Source organism: Peromyscus californicus, unplaced genomic scaffold, assembly GCF_007827085.1.
Source record: "Peromyscus californicus insignis strain IS unplaced genomic scaffold, ASM782708v3 Scaffold_8__1_contigs__length_139910024, whole genome shotgun sequence".
NCBI classification, from domain to species: domain Eukaryota; kingdom Metazoa; phylum Chordata; class Mammalia; order Rodentia; family Cricetidae; genus Peromyscus; species Peromyscus californicus.
In genome coordinates, this window is record NW_026294606.1 from 62,265,981 (window position 1) to 62,282,760 (window position 16,780).

At 40.5% G+C, this 16,780-nt stretch overlaps 1 protein-coding gene across 30 annotated transcripts in view; it reads left to right on the forward strand.

The window, feature by feature from the left end:
• Celf2 (CUGBP Elav-like family member 2) overlaps positions 1-16,780 on the forward strand; it is an 842,930-nt gene that overhangs the window by 790,026 nt on the left and 36,124 nt on the right. For all 30 annotated transcript variants that reach the window (XM_052727707.1, XM_052727708.1, XM_052727705.1 and 27 more), the window contains one exon: positions 5,150-5,284. In XM_052727707.1, the coding sequence (XP_052583667.1) occupies positions 5,150-5,284 (135 nt within the window). The remainder of the gene's footprint in view (positions 1-5,149; positions 5,285-16,780) is intronic.

Genomic DNA, 16,780 nt, shown 5'->3' on the forward strand with positions numbered 1-16,780 from the left:
CATGGATGAACAACAAGATAAGATGGGTGAAAAAGGAGATCAAATTAAGAAATGAAGTAACTGATTCAGAAAGATGATGTAGCACAAGTTGTGAAATGGTTACTGGTCAACTGGGTTTTTTGCTCCTGATAAAGCAAGATTACCCTGAATTTCAAGTCCTAGAAGCAGCTAAGTGTTGTGAAGTGTTAGCTCTCAGGCCTGGCATTACTACCAAGCAGGAATTGTATTGGTCATAATGGACCCAAATGACTCACTGGACAACTTTAATTGTCTTAGATTGTTTTGGAAGTTAACAACACTGAAGGTAAACATGAAGAGGTAAGTTCTAGTGCCCCAACCATATTCTCTCTTGAAACTATGCTGTACCACTCTTCCCTTCTCTTTCTCCATGTCCCTTCTAAATTCTTCTGAGGTGCAATTTAGTCAAGTAAATGGGAGCTACAGCATGAGGAGGAAGAGGGCAGGAGAGCCCCAGGTGGGGACCAGGAGGACAGAGGAAACCCATGGAAAGGCTAGATTGGCAGGAGGGAGACAAGTGTGTAAAGAAGAAAGCATGACTGTGCTCACACTTACCTAGGACTGCCCCTGCTACAAGTGAGTAGTGGTGTTTTGACCTCTTCATTCTTCAGTTCCCTCTTCAACAGGAGGAGTGCCTGTACCATGTGATTTCGTTATGAACACTGAGATCCCTGTAAAGCAATGAGAAGCATGCTGGCAGCTGCTGTGTCTCCATCCTCCTGGTCTTCACCTGAGATGATATTGCTATTGCTAGTTCAAGTGAAGAGAACTTACTGTGTGAACCCAGCTGTGTCCAAGGTCACATCCTTTGGTCTTTACACATGCTGATTCTCAGAAAATAGATTCTATTTGAGTTATACTCTAGTTGGGGATCCCAAGATATAAGCAGTTAGCCAGTTTACTCCAGATAGCTGGAGTCAGAAAACGTGAGAGAGCTGGGCAGTGGTGGCACACACCTTTGATTCCAGCACTCAGGAGGCAGAGCCAGGCAGATCTCTGTGAGTTCGAGGGCAGCCTGGTCTATAGAGCAAGATCCAGGACAGGCACCAAAACAACACAGAGAAACCCTGTCTCCAAAAAAACAAAAAAAGAAAAAGAAAAAAGGAAAGGTGAGAGAGCTGAGTTTATTTCCACTCAGGCCATCTCGCAGCAGAGCCTGCACACTTCACCAGGCTACACTGCTTCTGATAAATAGTGATTGTTGTTGTCACCATAGAGTCTTGTGCATTCCAGGCACTAGGAATAGAAGATAAGGGTAAAGGATGAGATGTTCTTGCCAGGGCTGGATTGAGAAACCAGAAATGTAGGGACCATGGCTGTAAATAGGGGGCCTAGCCCTCAGAAGTTGGCAGGTAAGCTTCTTCCCCCTTTTACCCCATGATTCTGAGTGCTTCTGCTTTAGAAGAGAGTAGGATACCATGGCAGGGAAAGGCAGTACTGTGCTGCTCTCTCATCTCTGTCAAATCAAAGCCTTTGGTGATGATGCAGTTGAGGGTGGGCTTCTTTCCCAAAACTAGTGAACTAAAAGGACTTCTCTCAGTCACTAGCTTCTTCCTGCTCGAGTGTCCAGCAGCCTCCTTGGACCCAGTCTGCCTTGTGGTACATTTATTCTCAGTGTCTTGCACAGGGGCTGTCTCATCATGGCTCTTTAGTAAGTACTGATTAGCTATATGGATGAGGGAATGGACTAATAGGTAAATAAAGAATCTGTCTGACTCTGTCAAACTCTGTCCATTCCATTGTCCTCAAATCACTCAGATGCTAGGGGTTATGAAAGTCTTTCCATTTTACTACTCATCTTGGCTATCTTGGACAATAGCTTATGTTTGCATTGCAGTATGGTCTTTGGACTGTGTTAGCCATTCCCCCAGAGTGATATCCTAGAGCCTATCATTCTACCTTGCCTTTCTATTTATCAAAAAGAGGATGGCAGAGACTCTCTCAGATGGTGATATGTGTGAAGGGGGGATGAGGAAGGTCCCATTGGAAGGGACACATACCCTCATCCTGAAGTCATCCAGGGACAAAACAGTAGGAAGAGAACCTCATTGTTGCTAGCTTGGCTCCAACATACAGACCTGTAGTGTACGTCAGTATGTAAGGTAAAGGCTGTCTGTCTAACAAGTATACATTTAATTAACTAATGACTGGGGAAAACAGTAAGTATTTGTTACTGGTATATCAGTGGGTAAAATTAAAACCATGATTGGCTGTGTAGACAGTATTTTATTTTTTTTAGTGATTTATTTATTTGCATTGGTGCATCTGTGTAAGGTTATTGGATCCCCTGGAACTAGATTTACAGACAGTTGTAAACTACCATGTGGGTGCTGGGAATTGAACCCAGGTCCTCTGGAAGAGCAGCCAAGCTCTTAACCACTGAGCCATCTCTTGAGCCCCTAGACAGTATTCTTTATAGCAGATTATTAAAATTGTGTGCTGTTATTCAGATCATTCATTTTATGTGAGTCTATCTATGACCTATCATACATTCTCTCTCTCTCTCTCTCTCTCTCTCTCTCTCTCTCTCTCTCTCTCTCTCTCTCTCTGTGTGTGTGTGTGTGTGTGTGTGTGTGTGTGTGTGTGTGTGTGTGTGTTGTTGGTAGACTTGAACATGAGAATCTTTGTTCTCAAAGACCTTAGTATTTTGTTATAAAGGAAGGAATTACATATAGTTTCTAGACAGGATACAAGACAAGTAAAGAAGTTTGTAGGTAACACAAAGAGTTAACAGAAAATGGATGTGTTAGATGCAAACTGAGTTGTCAGAGTGAGGCAGTGAGGTATGGCAGAATGCAGTGACCATGGGCTCAGAAGACTACGCTCAAGGCTTTAGACAAGGACTTGATGTCACTAAACCCATTGAATATACTCAGTCAGGCCAATTGATACAGAGCCTTCTGACTGGTTCTAATACTGTGCTTCCCTCTTCGGGAGAATCCTAGATGTACTGAAAAAGGACCCTCTGACCCGAGTCTATAATAATTGTCTGTTACTGACTGGTGCCAAATATATGGTAGAGGTTTTAATTTCAGTGCTAAATCCTCGTCTTATATGCCCAGCTGTCTGTTGATGATGCAGAATGGTCATCTGATTCACATCATTAGAGCATTAAAGGGACCATTAGTAATAAAAGGGGACAGATAAATCTGTGCAGTGGGCCTCACTCTTTGCAAGATCACTCAGTCTAGATGCTCTTATCACACTTGAGTATGAAGCGTGTTCATGTAGCTTTCATGCAGCCTTTATTTGGTCTGAGTGGGTCTCCACTAAAGCCAGGCAGCTCCCATACTTTTTCCACTTCCACTTTGTTAAAGTGAAACTGAAAAATTAGCCCAGTGTTTCTTAGTACCCACAGTGCTTCTAATAAATATGCCACTGTTTGGCCATTATCAGAGAGACAGAGAGAGCTTTACTCCCAGACACATTTGATCACTAGATTTCACACATTCCATATCCTGCTTCTATGCATCACTGCCAAAGAAGTGGGTGACTGTTTGGATTTTACCACAACCCAGTAAGTCCAATGGTTCCTGAGGGAAGGCAAGATGTGATTTGGGGCATACTGAGAACTCATTTTACAGCAGAACCCTCAGGAGCTTCTTTTCAAATCAGGAGCCCAAGCCAAAGAGCACAGAAGCAGTGCTGTTTCTAGGGCTCAGCAGCCAGGCCTTATTCATGCACTCAGCCAGCCATGCACTGCTGCCTGGAAAGTCTGCTTAGGATGTTGCTAGAAAAACTTATCTTCCTTCTCCCAGCACACATGGACCATTATCAGGCCACTCTTTTTAAACAAATCAAATTTGCTGAGGAGATAGTTATTGAGTAGCTGGATTTGAGAAGGTAAAATTAAGCTGATTACTTGACTCCACAATCTCTTTCTATGTAGAACTCTTCTATATAAGAAGAGAAACATTGTTACTTTTACTTACTGTAAAATACCTCAGGTATTTAGAGAACCTGTTGATTGGAAAATAGCAGTGAGGGAAAAAAAATGTTGAAAGTATAAACAGCAAAGGCAACAGGCTAGAACCTAGTCTCAGCCCATCTTATACTCTTGCACATTTTCATTTGCATTTTGTTTCTTAACTTTTACTAATCAGAAATTCATTCTAGTTAAAAATATGTTGGTTGTAGATTTAGCATGTGTGTCTGTCTGCCTGTCTGTCTACTCCCACATACATGTGTAGATCAGAGGACAGCTTGCCAGAGTTGGTTCTCTCCTTCCACCATGTAGGTCCTGAGGATGGAGACCTTAGGTCATCAGGCTACACTTAAAAGTGATTTAAGGTTCTGCCAATTTTTGTCCATCCTGAGTTCCTACTGCGGAGGCATGATAAGATAAATCTGGAGATATTCATCACTATAATTCATTGAGTACTTAGATCATGCTAGAATAATTTGCATTCATCATATTTATTTGCACAACTCTCTGCATTCAGGTACAATTAGCTTGGCCACCAAGAAATGAAGAGGCTGAGTAATTTGCCTATATCTACATACCTGGAAAAATGACAAAGCAAAGATTAGAGCCTGTGTCAGTTCGATTTCATAGCAGTGAACTTGAATTCCTCTGTAATATCTGTGTACCTGTCAAATTAGGGAATGCAGAGTGTGCCCCGTGCTTGTCCTGCAGCCACCCATGCCCAGCTCTCACCACTTTCACAACAGCTAAGGCATAGGTAAAAGTTGCCAGTCCCCATTAGCCTGCCCAGCCAATACAGAATACTCTTTTAACTTCCGTAGACACCTCTACAACTTTGAGAGAAGACAGTCCTAAGTTAGAATAGACAGTGCCCCACTGAGCTGAGTCTGCTCAGAAGTACTAAATATAATGCAGGTCCCCCTTCTCAGCACTCCATCTCTAGAAATGGAAGATGACGTCATTAAAACTCAAAGGAGGTGTCTTCTGAGAAACAGATCCCAGTTCCTATTCAAGTGGTGTAATCACACACATCCCTGAGGCAACTCTAATGAGCATACTATCACAGGATCAAGTGCAGGAGTTTTGTGCGTGTGTGTGTGTGTGTGTGTGTGTGTGTGTGTGTGTGTGTGTGTATGTGGTCAATTTCAATTTAGAAACAGGAAAATTTGGGTCTGTGGCTAACATCACCCTCTCTTTTCTCTCTAGGCATGAATGCTTTACAATTACAGAATCTGGCAACACTGGCTGCTGCTGCTGCCGCCGCCCAAACCTCAGCCACCAGCACCAATGCAAACCCTCTCTCTACCACAAGCAGTGCCCTGGGAGCCCTCACAAGTCCCGGTAAGTGGAAGGCCTTACTCTTCCTGCACATGAGGCAAGACCAGTGTTCATGCAAGTCTTCATGCACCCAGAGACAAGGGCTGAGGCTGGATGTGCCCAGGATAGAGCCAGGAGAACACAGGGACTCAGATTTATTATAGTTCGGACTTTCTTAAGAAGAAATTGGATGTATGGGTTTTATTTTCCAAGGAAAAATGAGAAAGGTTTTCAATGAAAGAATTTACATGCTCACTTTATTTTCACAGAAATTTCCATTTGTTCACCTGATACTTGGGTATCACTGCTATGGCCTTCAGTCTCACAGTCCTGCTTTAGTGTCCTGTTCTCTTAAGGGGGGAAGGGGCCACTGAAGAATTCTGCTGATTCTCAAACTCTGATCTTTCTGTTGAATTTCACACCAGCTCTGTCATGTACCTTTGAGTTTAAAATTCACGATGTAGTAAAGGACATTGTGGCCTTCATCTATGGTCACATTCTGGACTGTGTAATTGTCTTTTTTCTCTAGAAATTTTGTTGCCTTATTCAAGGGCTAGTACCATTTTTCTTTTTTGTACAAGAAATACCTAATATAGTTGCTTAGATACCATGATTTGTTTTCTTTATTTTTTTTTAGAAGAAAAAAAACTATGCTTCATCGGTTTCCTTCTCTAAATTTTCTGGGCCTCAATATATAATCTCCTCTCCTCTGTAACCTATGAGGGAGTCGGCTTGGACAATCTTGCTTATAACTTTGAAAATTCCATGACATTCTATATCACCTGTGCCCAGATGATTAGCTAAATAGTTACAGAACTTTACTGTAATTCTGCAAGGTTTTCTTGTAGAAAAATAGGAAATGAAAGCTGCGGCGTTTTACTGACCAGCTTTCTTAAGAATTCCAACTTCAGTCATGCCCCCGAACATGTAAAACTGAAGGGAGAAATAGCCCTTAGATCTTTATAAAATATTGTGTATCTAGAACATTATACCAGTTTAGTTTTAAGAGATGAAACCCAAGCAACATTTATGCAAATCTTCTAAATTTAACCCTAATATGCTGTTTAACCCTAATGTGCTAAAATCTCCAAACAACAGCCCATAAGTATAGTGACTTAACTCTTTCAAGCATTTTAAAAATGCATCATTACTGTATGTGGGCTTCATTTTATGCAATGAATAGTATTCCTGAAAAATCAAATATTTTTTTTTATTTTTTTTTTTTTTTTGGTTTTTCAAGACAGGGTTTCTCTGTGTAGTTTTGGTGCCTGTCCTGGATCTCGCTCTGTAGACCAGGCTGGCCTAGAACCCACAGAGATCTGCCTGGCTCTGCCTTCCAAGTGCTGGGATTAAAGGCATGTGCCACCGCTGCCTGGTGAAAAATCAACTTTTGACAATTTAATTTTTCAAGAAATTAACTTATAGCTTTAATTGATCCACAGATTTATCTGAATAAATCCTTTAATGACCCTATATTAACTACTTTTCTTACTCAGACAAAAACAATTCGGGGGTGGTATTTTTGCTCACAGTTCAAGGATACAAGTCCATCATGGTTGGGAAGTCACAGCTGCAGGAACTTGAGGCTGCTGGTCACATTGCATCTACAGTCTGAAGCAAAGGATGAATGCTGGTACTCAGCTCACTTTCACCTTTTTATTAGTCCTCCCTCCAGATCATAGGATGGTGCAGCCCACAGTCAGGGTAGGTCTCTTCTCTCTAGTTAAACATCTCTGGGATATCCTCACAGATGCATCTGAAGGTTTGTCTCCTAGGTAGTTCTAGACCTTGTGAGCTGACAGTATCAGTCATCACAAAAACCTTTAACATTATCAGTTTCTCCCATATGAAAACAGCATTGATTTTCTTGAAATACATTAAATGTGAAAATATACTTCAATAAATAAGTTATTTCACAATGTTAGGTACTGCCTTTGTGGTAGGAATATGGCAAGTGAACCAGAAATACATAATACCTAGGAGTCTGTAAGTCTTTCAGGAGAACTCAGAAAAAACTTTAATACATAAATGTTCATTTGGATGAGATAAGGCTGTTGATATTGTTAAAAACAGAGTAAGGTATACAATGAAGGATCTGAAGGAAGTGAGTCCTTTATCAAAAGGTGGCATTTTCGCCAAAGCCTGAATGGAGTGAAGGAAGCCATGTAGTTTTCAGAAAAGGACAGCGGCAAGAAGGAGCTTGGAGTAAACTAACAAGCTGTCCTGGTACTCCCAGGAATGAGGGAGAGGGAGGGGAAAGAAAACAGGAAGGCTTAGCTGGGTGTGGCGGCTCATGCCTTTAATCCCAGCACTTAGAGAGGCAGAGGCAAAGGCAGAGGATCTCTGAGTTCTACCTCTGTGAGACCAGGCCAATCTACATAGTGAGTTCCAGGATAGCTAGAGAAAATAGTGAGACTGTGTCTCAAAAACAGAGCAAAACGGGCCCATGTCAGTGGATCCATAGCCATTTGTGTTAGTCAGCTCTCCCATCACTGTGACAGAATGCCTGACATAAGATTGCCAAGAGAAGAAAGATTTGGTTTGCGTATGGTTTCAGAGGCTTCAGGCCACAGTCATTTGCCACTGATTCTGGGCCCATCACAAGAACTTCACTGTTCGTGAGAATGTGTAGCTGAGGAGGCTGTTTGCCTAATGCCAACAGAAAGTAAGGACAAAATACAGGAAGTGGCCAGGGCAAGATACAACTTCTACCAATATGCCACCAGTAATGTACTTCCTCTAGGTAGTTCCCAACTCCAGAAGTTACTGCTTTACAAAGTTATTCCACTAGTTAGGGGACAAGCTCTCAACATATTAGCCTATAGGAGACATTTCAGATAATGCCAGTCCATCCAATATTTTGGATATCATGAATTTTTTATTTTGTATTTTATTGTCTTGTGTTTTGGGGTTTTTGAGACAGGGTCTCACTGTATATGCCTGGCTGGCCTGGAACTCTCAGAGATCAGCCTGCCTCTGCCTCTCAAGTACTGGATTAAAATCGTGTGCTACTATGCCTGACTATGAATGTATTTTTAACCTTCTTAAAATGGAGGGTGCTCAGCCTAGGAAGATGGCCTGTTTGCCAGAAGGGAATTTAAACTTATATGAAAACATTCCATTTCCTTTCAGCCAAAGAGACAATGTATATGAAGATGTATTTGCCTTCTTTCTGCTGTGGTCAAAATGTCCCATTAGCAAAGTGTCCTTCCCTGTCTTCCTGAAGCAGCCAGCATGCTGCCTGAGGGTCACTGAAAGTGTTTTTCCCTGCTTTGCAACATAGCTAAAAGTACTTCATTAGAACCTTTAAGTGTGGCAACGGGAACTATTTAAATCTTATATTTTGATTATTTTTTCTACATAACTAAAAAAAAATTGTTGTTATTTAACTAAAAGTCAATGTACTTGTCTAATTTCCATCAGGGACTCTTTCAGAGACATAGAAAATGTGGCTAGTAGCATTCCTGACTCTATTCTTCATCAGGATTATCACTTATAAAATAAAGTGTTAGAATCTATTCACAAGGCTAGTGCTATTACACATTTTAACAATAATAGTAGAATGGGCTCACTCTCTGTACCATGAACGGTCATACTGTCAAATGCATGAAGCCCCATTCTCTCACTTTTACACGGGGTGGGCTTGAATTTACCCTGTGTTTAAATATGTCTCTTCATTTCCAGACAAATTCATCTACAAACGAAAGGGACAATTTAATCCCCAAACTATTAATTTTTTTCATAATTGTAAATTTATCTTTTTAATTTTGCATACCAAGAAAAAGTCTCCCTACAGCATTATTATAAATGATTTTAAATAGTCTTGGCTTTAAAACATGAAAGATTAAGCTTTAATTTTTGTTTTAAAAAATTCCCTTAAGCAATAAATAGGTTCCTTTGTCTCGTGGTCTTGAAATAAAAATTAAAATAGTTTAAATTGCCCGTGGTTAGAATAACTGTTTCATGCAATTATCAGATAGTAGTGAATAAAATTAGAAATTAAATCATGAAAGAATAAAAACCAGGTAAGTGCATATTATTCCTTTTATGAGTTCCTCGTGGGTCTTTTGGAGCCTAATTTAATCATGTTTCTTTTATTTTGATAGGCTAATTTTTCCTTTATTTACTTCAGTCTTCTATTTAGTTAATTAATTCTTGGGTCATTTCTTATTATCCAGTTTTAAACCTGTTTTTTAGAATTGTGTCTGTTTTTATAGAAAGAGGCAAATTGTATGTCCAGCAGGTAGCTAGATATTAAAGGCAGTAATATTTGTTTCCTACACTGTTTATGGATTGGTTGTTTTTGTCTGGTAATGTTGAGAGCTTGGAAAACAGCATTCCTTTCACCATATGTCAACTTTTCTTCGGCATTGTCTGTCTAAAACCTAATACTGCAATACTGCATTCATTTCACTGGTCTCCCATTTTTTTTTCTTTTCTTTTTTTTTTTTTTAAGAAAAAGATGTTTTAAAATTCTCCAAATGTTTCTGTAAGAGCAGACTCAGTCAAGTACACACTTCAAGATAATGGATAATTTCTTTCAATAGTGTAAGACATTTTTAAATGCCAGGAAGCATTACTCAGTTCCCACTGCTGGCTCTTCAAAGAGTTTTCCCTTTAAATTTTTGGCAGTATTTCCCTCTATCTTCAGTATCCTTGCAGACTACAACAATCTCAGAGTTCCAGGGAAACACTGATTCGACCTGCTGGAGCACTTGAGGTTAGAGGAAGCAGAGGTGTTTTCATGTGATTCGGACCCATTCTGCCCTCCTCAGATAGTAATGACTGATGAGTGGTTGCTATCCCTGTTCCATATCTGTGTCACTCAGGCAGATACATACATAACAGGATACAAAAATTATCCCTGGAGGTGATCCTGCAGCATTTCAGTTTGTAGGAGGCCTTGTCATCTTTAATGTGTATGTATCTTCATCGCCAGAGTCTGCACTCTGTGGAAAGAAGTGATCCACAGATTACTGAACTACAGTATGAGCCTTTCAGTGTGTGCAAGTCCAGTGTATTAAGATGTGTTAGACCCGCATTACCCCCAAGCAGTGACATGTGGGTGTATGCAAAGGCCCAGAGAGACACAGAAAAGACACTGAGCAATGCTATCTCTCTGAAGCTACTACAATGATGCATGAGCTTCAGGAATTCCAAGACTAAACATCTCCTGTTGACCTATTCTTCCTGCTACCTTCCTACTCTGTTCAACCTAATGAGATATAGTGGCTGAGTCTCACATCCAACCATAGCAGAAGCACACTCATCAGTCTTCTTCCTGGTGGGTTCACCCTACAGGTACCTTTCCTTCCAGCCCACACTAGCCTGATGGAGGCCCTTGTTTTCACGTTCTCTGTACTGCTGTAAGAACCCCCAGTGCAACTCCCACCCTCTGACCGTTTTTCACACTGTCAGCCAAACAAAATAACGCTGCTTAGAACTTCAGATTCTTTAGAAGTATGATCTAGGCTGAAGTAAAACAAGCTCCTGAGTATGGCCAGGTCCTGCCTGGCTGCTCTTTCCTTTCATATCAGAAAGGCACTGCCCCTGGGCAGCCAACATTCAAACCAAGTCATGTCATTCTTCAGCAAACACAGGCCTGGCCATTCCACCTTTCTTCTTGCACTTTGTCTTCTAGAATCCTAGAATCTCTCCTTCCGCTCATTCTTTCTGTAAAGCTCTCAGCCATCTCCTGCTTACAGCAGTCCTTGTTCCTGAGATTGCATGGAGGTACAGAGTTGGCCTTTGGTTTGGTTTGTTGAAACAGGATCTCCCATTACCCTAGATGGCCTGGAACTCACTCTGTAGTCCAGGCTGGCCTTGAACTTACAGAGATCTGCCTGCCTCTGCTTACTGAGTGCTGGAATTAAAGGTGTGTACCACCATGCCAGCTTAAAAGTGGCTATAAAAAAATTACATATTATTACTTTGTAAATTCAATTGCAGTAAAGTGTTTTGTGGTAATTACTAAAAATTGTCTCAAATATCCCAGTACTTATAGTTTCAATTACATTATAATAATCAATGTAAATTATTTCCTCATCACTTAAGCCTTCCATGCAGAATGGGTATCACTCTAACACAAATGCTTAACTAAGTCAATAGGAGTTCCTTCATCAGGAGCTTCCAGGCAGTAGCTCCTTGAGGGCAAAGAAGGGAGAGAGGTGTCAACATGAAATAAGCATCCTGTATCACACCCGCTTTCTTCTCTGCTGCCAAAGTACATGCCTCAGCCCTCCACTGTAACACTCACTGTACTGTCTTTGTAAGACACTCTCTTCACTGGTCCTCAACCTTCCTAATGCTGAGACTCTTTAATACATTTCCTCATTTTGTGGTGACCTCCAGCCATAAAATTATTTCATTCAATTACATAATTGTAATTTTGCTATTGTCATGAATTATAAATATCTGACACGCGACCCCAGGGGTTGCTACTCACAGGTTAAGCATTGCTCCTATACTTTCAAAGTAGAAACAGTTTCTCTGGTCATAATTCCTCCTTGCATTTGAGACATCACACTAACTTTCAAAGTGTTTTTTCTAATGTTTTGATTTTTCATGCAAATGGAATAGCCAAATGAAAACTCTATATTTACTGTGTAAGAGCCGTTTATTCTAGTCTAGTGCAGTGCGTGTATCACTGAGGAAATACCACGCCCATTCACAGAGATGTTGACAAGATCAACATAGTATTTGGTTCCTAAGAAATCCAAACATTGCTGTACCTGGCATGTGGATATTCACCTCTGATGGGATGCTGAGAATTAATCAGTGCTAACATCTTAGAAAAAAGTTATACAAGGTAGTTTGTTTTTTATTACAAGATCCTTATGAAGTGTGGCTTTCAGAATGTTCTTGTTTCATAATACAGAATATGTGACCACTGTTTATCGACTAAAAGCACTTTATTTTCAGAACCACCTACTCTAATGTAGACTTTTGAAAAATGACACAAATCATCCTTAGCAAGCACCTTTTAATTACATGTGTATTGCTAATTCTATATAGCAATGGAATGCTATGCTGGGTAGATAAAAATGAGATCTCTTTAGCTTAGACTAGTTTTTACTTATAATGTACTTTAAAAAAAGGCATTTTGTTAGTTCATAATGAATTCATAATTAGTTCATCTTACTCATAAAGAATACCTCAGTTTCATACCTTCCCCTCTGTCCCCTCATGCTTATTGCTTTGCATTGCTTATTATCACAGAAAGGAAATAAATCTCAAAGCAGGCAATTCTCCCCTCTATTAGCCATTCTTGTATGTGTTCTAGTTAAGCAAAGTCAAACCAGTTAGTAAAATGAGCTATTTATTTGTGGAGTTGAATCAGTCAACTGCCCTCACACCCTTTCTACTACAAAAAGAGATTGACATTCATGACTCATTTCCTCTTAAGTTTTACTGGCTCATTTCCTGTAAGTTTCAACATTTTTGAGCTGCTTTTCTGAAAGTTCCCACATCTGCTCTTGGTCCTGACATTATGGAACTCAATGGAATCAAACATTACATAAGAGGTTTTATAAGTAAAATGACACCATGGTAATTATAATCTCCTGATAGAGTGTTCATTCACTCAGCAAGTATTTGTTGACCATCTATTGTGAACTTGGAATTCCTTTTTCCCTTCATTTTATGTATATGAATGGGTTGGGTTGGGTTGGTTTGGTTTGGTTTGGTTTTTTGAGACAGGATCTCTCTGTAGCTTTGGTGCCTGTCCTGGATCTCACTCTGTAGACCATGCTGGCCTCAAATGCTCTGCCTCTCAAGTGCTGGGATTAAAGTGCCACCGTCACCCGGCTAGATGAATGTTTTGTATGCACGTGTACTGTATGTATGCCTGCTGCCTTTGGATGTAGGAAAATGGGATCAGATCCCCTGCAACTGGAGTTATGGGTGATTTGGGGCCACTGTGTAGTGCTAGGAATCAAACCTGGTTCTCTGCAAGAGCAACAAGTGCTCTAAACCACTAGCCTCAGACCTGGAATTCCTATAAGTACTTAACGTGTTAGTAGATAAAGCTGACAAAAAGTCTTTCCCCATATAGTACATATACTACAATTAGCTTTTTGAGAACCATTATTTTCTAAGATTCCCCATAGTAGAATAACTTCAGCAGCCTGTAAGTATAAACTATAATTTCTACTCTCTTAAAAAACTTTATATAATATTTTAATACCTAATATTGAAGTTTGTGAATTAGATAGATGTAAGGAAAGAACCTTCCTTGGTTTTCCTTATCTTCTTTAAGCTCTGTGTTTTTCTATATATTCATTTTAACCAGGAGCTCTGGGTGGTTTTTGTCCTTCTTCAGAGACTTGACAAGAAACGAAACTAGAAACACAGGGGTTTGCCGTGGGAAAGGGTCTGCCCCACTGCTGCTTGCTGGCTTCCCAGTCGAAGCATTGCATGATAACCAATGTGTGTGTTTTGTCTAACACTTTCAAATCTGAGCTTTTGAAAAATAGAAATACCCTGTTCTTTTACTGAAAGGTTATCTCTTCAGTAGGAATCAAGCACTGAGAGTGAGGATAAAACATGCAAATATTTCTCAACCAGAGGGGTTGTGTATGTGGGGGGGGGGGTGATCTATGTATGTATGTATGCATGCATGCATGCAACTGCCTTTAAATTACACTTTTCATCAAGAAAACGGTGAGTGGGGGCTAGAGAGAGAGAGCTCAGTGGTTAAGAAGACTGGCTGCTCTTCCAAGTTCAGTTCCTAGCACCCATATGACAACTCACAACCCTCTGAAACTCCGGTTCCAGGGGATCCCACACCCACTTCTGGCTTCCACAGACACTAGGCACACACATTGTACACAGACATACAAGCAAACAAAACACTCACACATTTAAAATAATAATCTTTAAAGAAAATGATTGTGAGGAGTCTGCAATAGTCACATCCACAGCTCATTCTCTACTGCATTAGTGTCTTCATATGCCAGAGGGTCTGGGCACCTAGCAGAATAACTTGGGCACAGGGACTGAGCAGCCAGCAGTCTGTGTGATGCTCCGAACTAGAGCAGGCCAGAGCTTCTTAATAGTTCTGAACTGAAGTTACTAAAGCTGAACAGCCAAGGGCTATTTATGGCTCACCACAGAGCCCATACTCTGATTTATGTAAACACATTCGACCTGTGCCCCATACTCTGCTTCTGGTAACCTGTCATTCTAAGGAGAAGCAGTCCCTGTGATAACTCAGTGCAGTGCTGTTTGGGGTGTGTTTTGGTTTTTTTTAATATTTACAGACATTGACTCTTAATTCTTTATGTTTGCTTTTTGCTTTTACTGTCCCTGGATAAGTGTTAAGTGATGGACTTTTGATCCCCAGTCTTCACAATCTCTTATATTATACAGCAAATCCACACTCAATCTTCTTGTGATATTTGCGTGAACTTAGGGTATGTTTTCTGTCTATCATAACCATTTAATGAGATTTTTATTCTGCAAAAGTGTTTATGTTGCTGTGAAATACAGCTATGCATCATTACTAGCACTGATGAGAAGTATTTGGTATTAATTTCCTAATTGTGTTCTACAATAGATGGGGGATACAAAACATGATTCTAGTCATACCTCCCTAGAATTCTGTTATCTAATGTCTACTTTTTTTAAACACCCGAGAAACTTTTGGAACTATTGGCCTCACACATGCTGGGCAAGTGCTCTACCACTGAGCTGTAGCCCAGCCCTAAAGTTCTGCCAAGACAACCTGAAGTCAGTAGACTCTGTTTTTTCCTGGAAGTAGTGGTAATTAAACCAAGAGCCTCACTCATACTAGGCAAACCCATTTTTTAGGAAAAAGATAAAAGGAGTTTTCATTTTATATGTGGATTCATAAACTGCTTTGTTTTGTTTTGTTTTTTGTTTTTTGAGACAGGTTTCTCTGTGTAGCCCTGGCTGTCCTGGAACTCTGTAGACCATGTTGGCCTGGAACTCACAGAGATCTGCCTGTCTCTGCCTCCTGAGTGCTGGGATTAAAGATGTGTGCCACCAATGCCCAGGTCATGAACACCTTATTAATTATGTAGCACAGACACATAGAAAAATAAGCAAAACACTCCAACCTATAAAATCTAGTTGGAGAACAGTCAGATAGATAAAGTGCCTGCTGTCGGTGACAGGAAGTATTCTGTCCTGAGGAAATGAAAAGGAGTTTGATAGATAAGTTACTAAAGCCAAAATCTTAAGAATTAGAAGGAAATTTTGCAGGTAGAAGTAGAATGAAAAACATATCAAGTATGAATGTGTATATAAAATGGTCTAATCATCAAATGGATCTTCTCATTTATTTCAAAGTATGAGATATTCAGAAAACAATAACTATGGGGGTTCCTGGAAGCTAGAGCTTAGAGCCAGAACTTGTTGCAGCAGAGAAGAGCTTGTGTCCATGTGTGGACTTCAACCCTACGAATGTAGTCATTAGATGTAGGTACCAATTTGATGTGAAGAACAAAGGGAAGACTAAGAGAGAACCCCAGCAAGTTTAGGTTTGGTGAGCAATAGTGTGGTGATATTTCATTTGTGCTGAAATTTGATTTTATTTGTATGTTTATAAATAAAGTTTGCCTGGAGATCAGAGGTCATAGCGAGCCAGGGACAGTAGTCTGGCGGTGGTAGCCCATGCCCTTAATCCCATCACATGGCAGGCAGAGTCTCTTTGTGGTCAAGGACACAGCATAGTGTGGTGATAAGAACCTTGTTCCTAAGACAGAGTTTCTCTCTGTAGTTCAGACTGTCCTGGAGCTCACTATGTAGACCAGACTGGCCTCGAACTCACAGAGATCCAACCGCCTCTGCCTCCCAAACTCTGGGATTAAAGGTAAGCACTACCACAACCGGCTTTTTGACCTAGTAGAGACGTGTTTAAGGAGAAGGAAACCTTTATAGTATGAGATGATTTGATTTGGCACATGTTAAACTGAAGCCTGTGAATGAGCCTTGCTGGAATATATCAAATAGAAGTTGACTAGCTCATCCTCACAACTAGAAGATTGAATTAAAAGCCAGCTACAGGGACAAGCTGCTGACTTATGCATAAAGGAAATCATTATAGTAGCATCAACAAGGAAGAAAATAGAGGTCTGTGTATAAATCCTTAGTCTCTGTACTTGTGGGATAGACAGATGGAGCAAGAGGAAGAAAGGAGCTCTCCAGATGATTCAGACTCAAGAAGGCCATGCAGAACAGGATTAGAAAAGGTGAGAGCAGCGAGGTGATGTTGTGACATTGACATTTATGTGGTTGCTTCTCTATGGAATAGTCATCTACATTGGTAGAGCAGAGGTCTGTTCTGTAGGCAGAGAGAGTTAAAGACTGGAATTACAGACAACTCTTTGAACTTTGGAGAGATGACTCAGCATTTAAAAGCATGTAGTTCTCTGACAGAGAACCTGAGTTAGATTTTTCTTGACACCCACTCAGGCCACTGACAGCCATCTTGTTCCAGGGGATCGTGTCACTGGCTTCTGTAGGCACCTGCATTCACATGTGCATACCTCAACACAG